We start from the raw sequence: 15,902 nt of genomic DNA, 5'->3' as shown, positions 1-15,902 counted from the left end.
ATAATTTATTATTTAAAGTGAATGAATGATAAATTATATAAAATTATATTATTTTAATTTATTATTGCAATTCCATTTATTAATGCTAGCGATTACCCATGAAATATGTAATCTTCTTTGTTAAAATGCTGTAAGATTTCTATGTTAAATAATAATAAGAAAACTAATTGGTATCATTAATAGTATATAACGTAAATAAATCATATGACATAAATGATCATTTTCATTTTGATATTTTTGCAATGTCTTATTTGTATCAAACATCCATTTTGGAGAAGGTATTATAAGATATGTGTCCCTCCCTTCAGGACCACCCTCCATCACTGAGTCACCTGGACTCCAGCAGTAACCCCTCCTCCACCACCTCCTCCACCCCCTCCTCACCTGCCCCCTCCGGTCAGAGCAACCCTTCAAGCGCCACCCCGCCACCCAACTCCTCCCCTAAGGGTCACATTGACAGTCGCTTTCACTTCCCAGGTTAGTCTCATTTACACTGATACCACAGGATCTTATTTGCCTCCCGCATGTAAACCCATTTAAACTTCTACACTACAGAAGGCCACTCTTTTTGTAGCACAGCATTCTTAAGCACACCTTTCTTGTTTCCAATGCTGTGAAATAAACTCTTCAATGGATGTATACTAACAAGCAAGTTGCTTAACCGGGTCGTACTCTTTTCCTTGTGGACAATTTTCAATTTGTCCCATGCAATAGCTGCCTGCTTCTTTCAGCATAGCCAACAGTTTGTCTTCCCTGGTGAGTCAACAATCCTCCACACCACAAAACTGTCTGTTGTTTACTCTTCAGGCATGGTGTCTGAGTTCATTTTTTGCAGACAACTCAACTGTGCTTTCCATTCTTGAGCACTTTAACTGTAGTGAATTTAGCAATTTGTGATTAAGCTGCTAGTAGTTCTTATACTGTGGTGTGTCGCCTTCTAGTGGTCATCTATGGGATATTTTGCAGTATTTTGTGCTTTTCTCTTTGTGCCTCTTGTGGTGTGAATGGTAAAAACACATATTATTAACTTGTGCAGATTATATTGTGTTCAAGGGATGGTTCACCCAAAAAAAAAAAAAGTCATTAATTATGATTGTTGTTCTTCAGAACACAAATTAAGATATTTTTGATGAAATCCAAGAGCTTTCTGACCCTGGATACACAGCAATGCAACTGAAATCTCACCAGGCCCAGAAATGTAGTTCGGACATTGTTGAAATAGTCCATGTGACATCAGAGGTTCAACCGTAATTTTATGACGCTACTAGAAATACTTTTTGTGCACAAAGAAAACTAAAATAAAGACTTTATTCAACAATTCTTCACCGTGGTACTTTCGTGAATGGCAGCAGACACTAACAAGGACAAGACAAGGCACTGTCAAAAGATCTCCAGGAAAAAGCTGTGGACAGGCACAAGTCAGGAGATAGATACAAAATGTCAAAGACTTTATCGTGGCCTAGAAGCACAGTGAAGTCTATTATTAAGAAGTGGATCCTCTGTGATTGGGACGTCACTCCAAACTGGATGAAAGAGCCTGGAGGAAACTGGTCAAAGAGGCGATCAAGAGATATACAATATCAACATTGACGTATTTCTTCTTTTTCATCACAGATGTATCCAGCTCTATGCATTCAGACGGAGGTTACAACACTACCAGGTAAGACAAAACTCAATATCTGTTTTTTTTTTTAGGATTTCTAGAAACGTTTTTACCCCATGCAAATTATTATTTAATAATAAAAATGGGTTTCCTCATGGTGCGTTGTATTTACATGTTTCTGAACTGTAGCCCAATGACTAGAGGTTATTTCCTCATCACGAATGAATCCTTTGTGCCAAGTTCACATGGAACCAACCTTGCAGCACTGACTTCTGGAGAATTTTCACTGCAATTTAAACCTCATTGTGCATGCTACAAGTTGTGACACACAAAGGAGGATGTCAAGCACCAAAAATGTTAAAAAAAAAAAAAAAAAAAAAAAAAGCACTGTAAATGTAGGTTGAAGTCATTTTATACCTTTTTGAGAGGAAAGGCCGAAACTGAAGTAATAATACGCTGAAGAAACTTCTCAAATCAATGTTGTTATTTAGTAAAACTAAAACTTTAAAACTTAGTCATTTGGATTTTTGGCTGAACTATCCATTTGTAAATGATTTAGATCATACTGCACATCATACATAGTTCTGATACTGCTAAATATTTAACGGTGATTAGTAAAAGACCACTGAGTTTATTATGTCCTCTCTTCCATGCAGAGAAACAGATCATTTGGACGGTGATGTCACCCAGCTGTCAACAGGCCAAAGAGAAGCTGTGGTGAGTGCTGCAAGAATCATGTTTTACCCACAGAACTACCAGGAACTGAAAACATCTGTGGGCACAATTTCCAGTTTATTGTGGTGGTCATGTTTTTTTTATTGTTGTTTTTTATTGCAGTCAGTGGTGTATGTGTAGTGAGGCTGACCACTAAAAATACAATACTGACGTTTTTTTATCTTGCATCTAAATTTTGAATTGTGCAAAATCAAAACCGTTTTAGGATTATGTGAATATAAAAACTTTTTAAAAATGGTATGCCCCAGAATTGATTAAACTGGTTATTATATTTTCTCATTCAGGATGAGGAGCAGCAAGGGGACGACGGTCAGGATCAGGAAGGTTCGGACGATGAAAGTGAAGGTGATGAAGTGGATGACCTGCCCAACTGCAGGACCTGGAAGGACCACATAAGCCGTAAGGCCAGCCAGACCAGCGTTTATCTGCAGGAGTGGGATGTGCCTTTCGAGCAGCTGGAGCTCGGAGAGCTGATCGGTAAAGGCCGCTGGGGGAAGGTGTGTAGGGGCCGCTGGCACGGAGAGGTGGCCGTTCGCTTGTTAGAGATTGACGGTAACAACCAGGAGCACTTGAAGCTGTTCAAGAAGGAAGTGATGAACTACCGGCAAACGCGACATGAGAACGTCGTGCTGTTTATGGGGGCCTGCATGAACCCGCCCCATCTGGCCATTATCACCAGGTTCACTTCTCTCAGCTTTTTCAATGTTGTTTCATTCATATACACTACCCTTTAAAAATAATAATAATAATAATAATATTTTTATTTAGCAAGGATGCATTAAATTGATCAAAAGTGACAGTAAATATGTTTATAATGTTACAAAAGAGTTCTGTTTCAAATGCTTTTCTTTCTATTCATTATCCTCAATAAAATGCATCACAAAAATATTAAGCAGCACGGCTGATAATAATAAGAAATGTTTCTTAAGCACCAAATCAGCATATTAAAATGATTTCTGAAGGACCCTGAAGACTGGAGTAATGATGCTGAAAATTCGACTTTTCCATCATAAAGTATATTAAAATAGAAAACAGTTTAAATTTATATCAAATAAATGCAGCCCTGATGAGCATTAGTGGTTTTATCTTCAGACATGTAGAAATTAGAGACTTTATCGGAGACATAAAAAATTCTAACTGACTCCAAACCTTTAATCAGTAGTGTATGTTTTGAATGTCTAGTACTTACATTTATTCACTTAGCGGTTGCTTTTATCCCAAGCACTTACAATTGAGGAATACAGCAAGTGATTCTAAATAAAGAGGCAAATAAACACAGGAAGCGCTCATAATACAAAGTTTCAGACATTGTTCAGATTAGTACAAGTGCTAGACAGGCGGGATAAAGGAAAGAGAAAGCAAAGTTTTTTTTTCCACATTTTGTTATTTGTGATATTATATAAGAGTATTTGTGTTTTGATTGTAATCTAGAGTATTTATGTTGTCCTCCTGCAGCTTTTGTAAAGGACGGACGCTCTACTCAGTTGTCAGGGACTCGAAACTTGACATCAACAAGATAAGACAAATCGCTCAGGAAATCGTAAAGGTATGATGCATCACATGTAATACAATACAACTGCTTCTTGAGCTCAAATTACATTAAAACATTGTTTTAACTGTTTCCTTTTGCTTTGTGTTTTTACCTTTTACAGGGAATGGGTTACCTCCATGCAAAGGGAATTGTGCACAAAGATTTGAAGTCCAAGAACGTTTTTTACGATTCAAACAAAGTTGTCATCACAGATTTCGGTCTGTTTGGGATGTCTGGAGTGGTCCAGGAGGACAGGTAGGGTGCATGTCATTTATGTCACTTATTATACAGTATACTTGGTTAAGAACTTCATTAACATTTGTATTTGTTTGTAGGCGGGAAAATGAACTGAAGCTGCCACGAGGGTGGATCTATTACCTGGCTCCAGAGATCGTGCAAAAGATGGGACCAGGAAACCAAGAAGACTGCTTGCCCTTTTCTAAAGCTGCTGACGTTTACGCTTTTGGGTAAAAAGCACAACTCTTTTCCCACATCTGCATCACAAATATAGTGCCTCTAATGCAAACATTTGGTTTTGGTGTTAACGTTTTATTTCTGCTTGAAAAAAATCTGTCTCAGCACTATCTGGTATGAACTCCAGGCCAAAGAATGGCCCATCAAGAACCAACCGACTGAAGTTTTGATCTATCAGCTGGGAAGTGGAGAAGGCATCAGAACATTACTAGCCCAGAAGGGTACAAGCTTAGGCAAGGAGGTTACGGTGAGTCCAAACTGTGTGGTTATATTTACTTATAAACATTTAATCAAATCAAAATTAAATCAATGATATTATATATAAATCAGTCAATACATATAAATTCAATTGTATAGATAGATAGATAGCTAGATATAAGAAGTATATCATGTAACATGGTCATTGTACTCTCACTGCAGGAGATCGTGTCAGCATGCTGGTCCTTTAAGGTTGAGGACAGACCCACATTCACTCAGCTGTCAGACTTACTAGAGAAACTGCCAAAGCTCAATCGTAGACTCTCACACCCTGGGCACTTCTGGAAGTCTGAGGAGTATGTATCTTAGGCTGGAACGCTAGCATGCTGCGGATCCCCTTTTTTTAGGGGGTTTAGTACATGGAGCATGAAAACTAACTGATCATTTGGAGCCGACATGTGCATTGTTTTGTTTGTTTTTCCCTCTATTCTGAGCCTTCTTAATTTTACACCATTGGATTTTTAGTGTAGCGAGTGTCAGAGGGATGCTGTGCCATTTTATATTTTGGTCAAACCTGATATCAGATGGTGAAGGAAATAACAGTAAGTGACCGTAATGTGAGTGTTTTCTGCTACCATCGTTTTTTTTTTTTGCCTGTTATGAATGATTGGTCTGGTTTGCAAATATGAAAAAATTCCGAAGTAGATACTGTTCTGAATATGAGTGGTTCGGAAGGAAAGTGCTTATTAATTTAAAGAGATACGATCATACTATAAAAGGACTTTAACAGATGTTCATATGCCCAAATATCTGGCCTGTGGTCAGTAATTCACCTCTTACATTTAAATGTAATGGTGAGACTGTGGTGAAAAGGGTGTGATCTGAATTTATAATAATTAACATAATATTAATAATGAAAATAATTATAGAACATATGATTATATAATACATTATAATATACAATGATTTATTATTATTATTATTATTATTTATCAGTAAAAGCAGCTGATATCCCTGGAAAACCTTGTGTAATATTTTTTTTTTTTTTTTTTTTTTTTCTGCTGTTTTTCTTGCGGGTTTCTCTCCGCACTGGGAATGGGCCAAACTTGTGATCCCATCTCTGTCATCTGCTGTTCCTGTCTCCATCTTGACATCTCAATATTTCTTCTTACCACCAACCTCTTCCCAATCTTCATATTTTACACTTTCTTCTTTCTGTTATCTGATTGGCTGAATGTTCAGTGCATGACATCACCACTGTCGGCGTGAACACTGCAGTCCCGGGATCAGCTCTCACTGTCCCTACATCTACAAATATGATGGTTTGTCCACAGCTGCCGTTAACATTAGCATGGCTGCTGCATTCAAAGAAAGCAACTAGTTTTGATTCAGATGTCTTTAATTATTCCATTTATTTCCTGTGTGATTTATTGATTGCTTAGCTGGTGGTCAACAGTGTCTTGCAGATATTTGCAATATTCACATTTGTGTTGCTTTTTTTTATATTAGTCCTATCTTTGGCAACTGATAGGCTTTTAAACTTTTGCCTGTTCTAACACTGAGGAAAGCTATTTCACCTAAACTTTGTAAATGGAAAATATGCCGACAGGATTTCAGCAGTTTTATTGAGCTAGCAGACCTTGCCACGTTTTGGGGTTTCAAATTCCTCATGTGCCGTCAGATGAATGGAATGTGACTTCCGCTGCTCTTTTGGAAAGACCTTAAGCTTTTACAGTCCACAAACTTTCTCCTGTACTCTTAAAAATAAAGGGACTTCCAATTTCCACATTTTTGTTCAAAATGAAGATTTAAATGAATAATCATTTACCGGATGCTAATCTGACCTACTGAGCCTTTCCAGAATGGATAAAGAGCCTCAAAAATAAGGATCCTGATTAGGTATTTGTAAAATCATAAAGAACGAATGATATTTTAACCCAGCATGATGATGTTCAGGAACTTTTAATATCTAATACCTCTCGTTTTAATTTGTATAACATTTGCCTATGTGTGTGTGTGTGTGTGTGTGTGTGTGTGTGTGTGTGTGTACCAGAAAAAGAGAGAGTGTGCATGCAGAGTCTTGGATGATTTATTTGTGGTGTTGTGAACACTGAGGAGGTTAAAGACTGCAGTGACTGTTCCCATGACATCTTAAAGACTTGAATAGAGAACTATTGTTTTATTTATTGTACAGCTCAAGTTTCTTATAGTATTTGTATCAAATTTTATATTAAAGTTTCCATCATAACATTTTGAAAAGGTACTTTACTCCTGCTGTACAGTTCTTTATATACAAAGTGTGTTGAACACAAATTATACATTTCTAGAATGAGATTGTGGTTTTAATGTTATGTAATTATGAATTAATATTTTTGTAAAGCTTATAGCCATTTGTCTGTAAATGCAATTTAATTTTATCCCGGCAGAAATAATAAAAAAAAAAAAAAATGAAACCTTTCTTTTTTTCCATTTCATGAGAGAGAATGAGACTGAGCAGTGTTGCACAATACATTATATTATCTACTTCTAATCTTATTTACAGTTATGCATATTACACATGCACGCATACACACACACACAGATATATATATAATCTGTAAGATGTTTATCAAAACTGAAATCAGATATTGCATTTTGTGTGACGTTCTGAGATCCAGTGAAACACAGGGAACGAGAGATCCAATTGCAGTAATGTTTATTTAGGGTAATCCAAATTGTTCAGCTACCAGATGCTCCACATGAACTCAATAAGAGACCAAAGAACAAAGAGACCAGGAGACAGGTGGAGCGGCGGAGGATCAGGGGGAGGGATGGAGGGCCAGGTAAAATGGGGAAACAGAGACAAGAGGACCAGGTAAAATGGGGAGGTGGACCGGGGGAGGGACGGAGGGCCAGGTCCATAGATGGAAACAGACAGAAGAGGAGCAAAAAAAACCACAACAAAACACAAGTCCAGGAAGGACATAACTGGGAAGCCCACCACATCCCTGCGGTCGAGACAGAAGACAGAATATATATATATATATATATATATATAGTCAGGATTTGGCAAGGGAGGACCCAGATGCAGAATTATCAGGGGGGAACAGTTTATTAACAAGCGTGAAACACAGCTGATGTAGTAAGACAGTCCACAATAGGGCAGGGCACACAACAGGGGAACAGGCTGGTCAGAAGGACATGGCCCCAGACTCAGTGGCAAAAGGAGACCTGGTAGCTACTCCAGTAGGAAGGGCCTGACCCAGTTGAAGGAACCACAATGTCTGTCAGGTCAGAAGAACCAGCGACCAGGGAGGATTCAGGAAGCAGGGCAGGAACCAACACAGACACAAAAGACAAAACAGGGGAGACAAGAATTTGACATAAAAGTAAACTTGCAAACCAATGCCTAGAGAGAAAAGAAAACTGAAAAAAGGGAAAAAACAAAGTAATACTAGAAATAACTGGAATTAACTGAAAACAAAAGGATAACAATTGGAAAAAGCTAGGAATAACTAACTAGAACTACAAACCAAAATAAAGAAAACAGCAACCTTGCTGAAAACTAGAAAGAAAATAAAAAGATGGGAAAAACCCCAAAAGGTTCTATAACAAAGAAACTAAACTACAAAGACTAGAACTAGACTACACATGGGAACAAGTGCAAACTAGAAAACAAGAGGGAACCAAATAAGTTGCAATACACTGATTAAAGAGTTCTCACAAGACTACATGTATAAGCAAGAGAATGTACACAAGGCACACACAAAACGAACCAGCAAAGACCAGAGGGAAATGATCACAATATAAAGGGAGCAGAGCACACAAGGATCAGGTGAACAATTAGACAAACAAAAGGACTAAACAAGGGGGCGTGGTGATTAGAAACGAGGAGGCAGTACAAGGGGAACACACGGCCAACATAAACCAAGACACAACCATGTGCTCAGGCACAAAATGATTTTTTTATTATTATTTTTTTTTTTAATTTATTTATGTATTTATCAAAATGTATTTCAATATATTTAATAGGGTTTCATACAGGTACATTACATTTCTGTATGGGATATGATCTGCTTTGGTGTATTTATATTAAGAGTCATGTTGTTATAGGCATAGCTGATATCTTGACAATAAGTATTTTAATATATTTAGTATGAATTGATGATGATTATCCGTGCGTAATTACTTATGTGTTACAGATTGTCCCTCAAGGCATATTACTTACCGGTAAGCCTAAAACGAGACGAGAGTCCCGCTGTCTCCCTACAATATGATTTACACTTCACAAAGGAGAGGCTTCTGGAGTTTCGCTGTTGCGCAATAAAAACGTTGCAGTTTGGAAACAAGAAGGATGGAATAGCGTTTAATACAAAAATTCCTTAAATATATATTTATCGCGTGACCTCGCAGGTTATATGTTTTACATGTATAGGTTATATTTTAACCTCATAGCCTACAGCAACGGACATTGGCCACGTTCCTAGTTTTATGAGAAATCGAAACCATGCGTGCTTTTCTTCGGAAACCGGACATTTGTAGGTGGGTCTTTAGTCTTTGCTGTTTGTCGAACTGCTCTTTTTCCTTTTGTTCGTCTCTCGATCACACACTTAAAGCTGCAGGAAAGTAAACACTGATCAAATGGCTTTTTATCAGCAACAGCCGTTTTACAACCCGGTAAGTGACCGATTTTTTTATTTTGTTATGAAAGAAATAATCATATTTCATGAGAATTCAGGGGAGCGCGGGACACAAAGTAACGGGAGGGTTAGTTAAAACAAATGTGGTTTGAATATTTCCACATATGCTAGAATAACACTATGTACAGTATTTATTAATTACTATATCAACATTATGTGGAATAAAACATGTGCGCCAAAATTAAATAAACTTTTGAAGATAACGCTGAACATTTATTTCACCATAGTAAAATTAAAATTCTGGCTTCTGTTATTTATCAGTTCAGATCGTTTTTAAATTCTTTGATAACTAGCAGAAGACACCCGTTTTAAATTCCACTTGCGCAGATGGGGCACGTTAACACTGCGTTACAACATAGGCTAATATTCTTTGAGATTAGCGATGTAATTTGCACTATTTACTGTAATGGATTTTTTTTTCTATTTTCATCGACACAGAGAATCCCATTCAGTGGGCAAATCCAGGGTGGCCTGCAGGACGGCAAGAGCATTATCATAAGTGGGCGGGTTTTACCAGGAGCTAACAGGTGAAGTGTAATGTTTAATAAAAGTTTACTTGTTACATATTCTTTGTTAGCTATTTTTCTCTAATACCTCTCCTATTCCTCTTTGTCCTGCAGATTTCATGTGAACCTTCAGTGTGGTTCTCATTCCGGGGCTGATATTGCTCTGCATTTTAACCCACGCTATGAGAGCCCTGGGTATGTAGTGCACAACACCTGCCAGAGCAGGAACTGGGGCTCAGAGGAGCGCAAATATGAATCTCCTTTCCCCCAAGGCCAAACATTCACCCTCCAGATCCTTGTCGAGCAGGACAAATACAAGGTACAAGGTCATTCGCTTTCAGATTTAGCATTAATCCACTTTGTCAGCTTTCTTTTTAATCTGCAGAACGTTAAATAGGTCATTATTAGAAATGCTTTTCACCTCTTTTCATTTATGACTTTTATGATGGTTCTCTAGATATCTACTAATGGGAGACACTTCATGGACTATAGACACCGTGTTCCATACACTCAGGTGGACACCGTCTCAGTGGATGGAATGGTGGAGTTGAACTCTATTGCCTTCCAGAATCCTGCGGTGAGAATAAAAAATAAAAACCTTGCCACTGCTGAACTTTTCTCACAACTAACTTCACTTTTTTTGAGCTAGTCTTGAAATGACTTTTTTTGTGCCCCAGTTTGTTTTGTTATGGATGTATGAAGTAATCACAAGTGCAGTTCATCACATTAACTATGGAAATAGTGACCGTTAAGACATTTATGTCATAAAAGATTTTTATTTAAAATAATTGCAGTTCTTTTGAGCTTTCTAGTAATCAAGAAAAAAAGTGTTTTTTTGGAGATATGCACATTTATTTGGTCAAAAATGCAGTAAAATTATTCATATTGTGCAATACAACACACACACACACACACACACATAATAGTTCCGGTTAGACTGCTGTTGCAAGTGATGGCAAGATTTCTTAACTCATTTAGTAAGGGGATTCATTCGCTCAGCTGATTAATAAAAAAAACCCTTATTAATTCATTAGTATAGAAGCAATGTTAAAACAATATTCAATGTGTGTGTGGCTGAATCATTTTAGGCCCACTGTTTATTTAAATGAGCATTTTTTAACGTAATGTGACATATAAACATCATGATTTTTTTTCCTTTGCAGCCCTATTTACCTCCACAACCAGCCTTTCCAGTGAGTACTATAACCCTGTTACCTGTGAGACAGAGATGAATATCAGCTCATACTACCGTACATCTCACTGTTGCGATAAAACTGCAACGTCTTTTGAATTCATTTTGTATATTATCTTTTTCTAGGGTTATATCGCACCTCAAGCAGGGTATCAGGTGAGAGGAAAATATGTTTGAAAGACATTAAATAAGGACATTATTGTAGTTTTCCTGTAATAAACAACTGTTCATTTCATCTACAGCCTCAGTATGCTATGCCTCCAGGATGTGGGGTAAGTGGTTTACACGTAATAAAATAAGTCATGTGACACCTTGATGGTTATCAACAGAGATCAAAGGTTCTTACTTTTGAATGATATATCTTTGTATTTTATGACATGCTCTACATAACCCAGAAAATGCTTTGTTGGATTCTACAAAAATACCTGCAACATGTAAATGAAAGGTGGGGGGGAGGGGTGCTACTAAACTATTATAAAGACAATATACTTGTTTTTCCACATTTGGTGTGACATGAAAGGGTTAATGTGTAAACTATGGCTCCAGAATAGGATAACATCTACTTCACCTCTGCTTACTGTCAGTTCACAGACCTTCCTGTTTCAGTTAGTTGATCGTGTCAGCATTTAGAAATCTCCGTCATTAGATGTTATCTGGGTTTAACAGCGCTATCATTTGTAATCAGTAATGAATCGTTTATTTTATATTGTTCTGATGTCTTGTATTGAAAGTGCTCACTAAGTTTGCGTGTTACTTCATTTAGTCAAACATTTCCGGTCTCTCAAATCTTTCACACATGCTCATTCATGTAGATCACATTGTGTTTTTCCTGCATGAGGAAGTGACACTAATATAGTGTTTTTCTACCAACAGTTCCCGGCATACCCGTCTGCACCCAATTATGTAAGAGCAAGAAATCACATTACCATACACAGCTATTTTTTTATTTTGCATGAGTGTGTTTGTGACCTTTGCTGGCCACTTTTAGACTTTCTGTCCTTTTGCAATAATTCCTGCAGTTTTTCCTCCATCAACTCCTTTTGCATTTTGAATAAAATTTTAATTCATTCATTATTTAATTTTAGATTCTTTTGCGAAATGCTTATGTAGGTTTGCATCAGTAGATAAAAAAGTTCTAGATGTGGTTCATAAAACCAGTGTCACTTTAAATCAGGCATTTTTGGTTTTCATTTTAATCAAACATTTGACTAAGTATTACATGACTTGAATTTCACTCATTTAAACTCGTTTATAATTATCTATTTATTTTGAATCACATTTAGACTATCCCTTACAAAACCGTCATCAATGGTGGACTTTACCCTGGCAAAAACATTGTCATCAATGGAGTTATCAATCCCAATGCTAGCAGGTTAGACATCAGAAGACACATACTGTTATTTTAATTATAACTAATGTTACATTTATAAAAAAATAAATAAAAATGAAATCTGTTCATTGTAAGACGTCTTCTGTTCTTGTTTCCTCCATTAGAATAACATTCAACCTGCGCTACAGAAGTGGGATCGCATTTCACTATAATCCTCGTTTTGATGAGAAAGTGGTTGTGCGCAACACCAATCAGATGGAGAATTGGGGTCCGGAGGAACGGTCCGGAGGCTTGCCCTTTCAAAAAGGACAACCTTTTCAGGTAGGGCAGACATATTGAACACGTATTGCTTCTCTGATGCTGTTAAAAGCTGTCATTGTGACTTGAAAATAATACTACTTGTGTGTTGTAGGTCACCATCTCCTGCAACCCCCATCATTACAATGTGTTTGTCAACGGGAAACAAGCACACACTTACAAACATCGCTTCACAATGCTGCACGAAATTGATATTTTGGAGATTTGCGGAGATCTGCAGCTGAGTTTAGTGCAGGCTTAACAGGGATCTGTGACATTTCATTTATAAGTCACTTGTTAAAGAAAGATAAGGGAAGGAATTAAATCGATAAGAAGTCGAATTGCTTTCAAATACAGAAAAATGGCTGAGTGTAAACATGAACAGCACTGTGATTTTGCTAATTTGAATGAACATAAATCCTTTTTTGTTATGTTTGGCTTTCTGTAGTATTATTTAGCAGGATATGTTTTATATATGGTATATAAGGCCTATGGTATATAGTGTTGATTGCGCAGTGGATAAGACACATGCCTTTGGTGTGAGAGACCTGGGCTCGAATCCACCGTGAGACACCAATGTGTCCCTGAGCAAGACACTTAACCTCTAGTTGCTCCAGAGGCGTGCGACCTCTGACAAATATAGCAATTGTAAGTCGCTTTAAGCGTCAGCTAAATGAATGAATGAATAAAAAAATTTCTATATAGCCATCTTGAAACTCATCAATCTTGCTGCATGTTTAAACTAATACACAAAAAACTGCATATTATAATAATATATAAGCCTATATTATAATCAAATTAATATACCTTATACATCTGCTTTTTTTTATTATTTTTTACGGTGTATAAATATCCATACTGTCTCTGTTTATATCACAATGAAGTCAAACAATAAAGTTTTTTATTCAGTTTTCTTGACACTTACATTACATATCCTGTTGTTTAAATATTTATTTTAATCTAACATCTACAAAATATATAATGAGGTAAAAATACAGTAACATTGTGTATTAATTATTTGTTAAAGCAGAGAACTGACATTTTACGCAACCATGCACTTATTTTCATTGATTACAAATATATTTAGGCTACATTTAGTTATTTAGCAGATGTTTTTATCCAAAAAAAAAAAAAAAATGAGGACAACAGAACCAATCACAATCAGTTGCTTCAGAATGTTGAAATTATGCTATATAAGATGGCCTTCTCTAATTTTCTAAATAATGTAATAATGTACTTATAAACTGTGTAGAAGCATCTAAAATCTGTCTGAAATAACTTATATAGTCTATGTGAATCCTGTTTGAATAGTTTTTTTGTGATATGATCAAAGGTTTTGTAATCAGGTGACCAAAAAGGAATTGATAACCTCTGTTTTTCACGAAGGCTGGTTCACTGACAGCGTTTTTGCATTCCACTGGTACACTTAAAAAAATATCTGCTATTATCCATGTTTCAATTTTAGCTGTCCGGCAGGCAACATTCTAGTTATATCCATAGACATGTATATCTTTCCAAAAAGCACAAATATTCCACTGTATATAGATATCCACTAGTGTTTATGTCCCTCACACCTCATGCATATTTGGTCTTATTATCAGGCATCATGTTCTTCAGTATCACTGTTACTCTAACAGTAGTCTACTTAACTGTCTCTAGACTATTGTTATCTGCCTTTACCATTGTTTTCATTTTAGCAGTGTGGCAGACAATATTTCAAGATAGATTTAAATATTTTGCTGGTAGGTATATCTACCAAGAATGGAGCCCCTTTCTTTTAATATTGTTGTGTTAAAAGGTAAAAGTTCATGGTGTGTGTTTTTAATAGCAAGTGAACAATCTAAGAATTCACTTAAAAAGTAAGGGAATATATAAGGGATTACTGACCAGCAACTGAATAGAGTTAAAAATAACTAAATATCTTCAGCCAGTAAAAATATATTTGGGGTTCATGGGACATTAGAAAATGGAATTAGACAGATAAAAGCAGAACATTTTAGTAAAATCATATTATTGCTTAAAATGATTTGGTTTTAATGAATGAATTGGTGTGACCCGAGTCATGATATATTTGCTGATCTAATTGCTGTGTTGGCTAACCCTAGACGAAGTTCTGTAAGATTTTCGTCCAGACTGTGGAACCACTGGTGTACATGTCTGTATGTTAGACACTGAACACTGTGGAGGGTTAATTTTTACTTCTTGTATATTTATTATTTGTTTTTTTTGTTTTTTTTTTTCTTCTATGTATGTGTTTTTGTATTGTACTATGGATCCCTCTGGGTCTGGAAATAAAGTTTATTATTATTATTATTATGATAACACACGCCCTCTGGTGGTCATAAGTAGGCTAATTATAATAATACTGCTATCTCAAGGTGGCAGTAGAGGTCTGCTCAACTTTCATGACTGTAATAGCTATCTAATTACTATATGAAAACACAATAGGTGATATAATAAAACATATATGGTTAATATGTTTATAAACATATTACATATAATATGGGGGGGGGGGTACAACCTAGTGATATGGTTGTATTTGTTTTATTTCCTCATACCAATATATGTTTGTAGAATATTAGAAAGAGCTTTTGGTTACAATGCCTAACATTAGTGCATGCAGCACTACATCCAATTAAATGTGAAAAATGAAGGTCACAGATACGTATTTTGCTGCCAGACCTTTGGAAACATGAAATTTGGACAGATTTCAGTTTGTGGTACAGTGACAGATGATTGTTCCAGTTAACCTTACATATTATATAAATAGATAAAATTGTTAATAATATAGCTTTTTTATTTTAATTGCTTCTGTTGTCCCCATTTGTAAGTTGCTTTGGATAAATGTTACACATTTTTTAAATGTATTTACTTTATTTATTTAATAAACTTTTTTAAATGTATTTCTTTGTACCTTATTTAACTCTAAAGGTACAAATAAGTATCTACTGTAAATGCTGCTTTTAAAGGGGTCCCTCCCCAGTGACAGTTTTTGCACATCTTTCTCTGCTTATGTTATCTGCTTTTATTCAGGTTTGCATTTTAGTTAAATGGAAGTCTAGTTAATTTCCAGGTAGGTATATCTTTCCAAAAAGCACAAATATTCCACCGTATATAGATATCCACCAATGTTTATGTCCCTCATGCATATTTGGTCATATTATCAGGCATCGTGTTCTTCAGTATCACTGTTACTCCAACAGTAGTCTACTTAACTGTCTCTAGACTACTGTTATCTGCCTTTACCATTGTTTTCATTTTAGCAGTGTGGCAGACAATATTTCAAGATAGATTTCCGTCATTTGCAGGTAGGTGTATCTACCCAAAATTGTGTATAAACTACGTATAATATATGGG

At 36.1% G+C, this 15,902-nt stretch overlaps 2 protein-coding genes across 5 annotated transcripts in view; both read left to right on the top strand.

Moving 5' to 3' along the window:
• The window catches only part of LOC128028923 (kinase suppressor of Ras 1), a 32,804-nt gene extending 25,810 nt beyond the window's left edge, over positions 1-6,994 (top strand). For all 3 annotated transcript variants that reach the window (XM_052616268.1, XM_052616269.1, XM_052616270.1), the window contains 9 exons: positions 309-477; positions 1,615-1,660; positions 2,260-2,320; positions 2,623-3,017; positions 3,794-3,884; positions 3,991-4,124; positions 4,205-4,336; positions 4,449-4,590; positions 4,764-6,994. In XM_052616268.1, the coding sequence (XP_052472228.1) occupies positions 309-477; positions 1,615-1,660; positions 2,260-2,320; positions 2,623-3,017; positions 3,794-3,884; positions 3,991-4,124; positions 4,205-4,336; positions 4,449-4,590; positions 4,764-4,910 (1,317 nt within the window). In that variant the 3' untranslated portion in view covers positions 4,911-6,994. The remainder of the gene's footprint in view (positions 1-308; positions 478-1,614; positions 1,661-2,259; positions 2,321-2,622; positions 3,018-3,793; positions 3,885-3,990; positions 4,125-4,204; positions 4,337-4,448; positions 4,591-4,763) is intronic.
• A 1,460-nt stretch (positions 6,995-8,454) lies between these two features.
• On the top strand, positions 8,455-13,249 carry LOC128029165 (galectin-9-like). 2 transcript variants are annotated; one of them, XM_052616758.1, is made up of 11 exons: positions 8,455-9,197; positions 9,659-9,747; positions 9,841-10,045; positions 10,184-10,303; positions 10,890-10,919; positions 11,045-11,074; positions 11,161-11,190; positions 11,792-11,821; positions 12,202-12,290; positions 12,413-12,569; positions 12,661-13,249. In XM_052616758.1, exons 1-11 carry the CDS (start codon positions 9,162-9,164, stop codon positions 12,805-12,807), a joined length of 963 nt encoding a protein of 320 aa, XP_052472718.1. In that variant the 5' UTR covers positions 8,455-9,161; the 3' UTR covers positions 12,808-13,249. The 2 variants fall into 2 exon arrangements, with proteins under 2 accessions (XP_052472718.1, XP_052472719.1); XM_052616759.1 differs by lacking the exon at positions 10,890-10,919 and having other exon boundaries at positions 8,949-9,197.
• The last annotated feature ends 2,653 nt before the right edge of the window (positions 13,250-15,902 follow it).

Source organism: Carassius gibelio, chromosome A15, assembly GCF_023724105.1.
Source record: "Carassius gibelio isolate Cgi1373 ecotype wild population from Czech Republic chromosome A15, carGib1.2-hapl.c, whole genome shotgun sequence".
Taxonomy (NCBI): domain Eukaryota; kingdom Metazoa; phylum Chordata; class Actinopteri; order Cypriniformes; family Cyprinidae; genus Carassius; species Carassius gibelio.
Note: the sequence above shows the minus strand (reverse complement) of the source record. Positions and strands in the feature narration are given on the sequence as shown.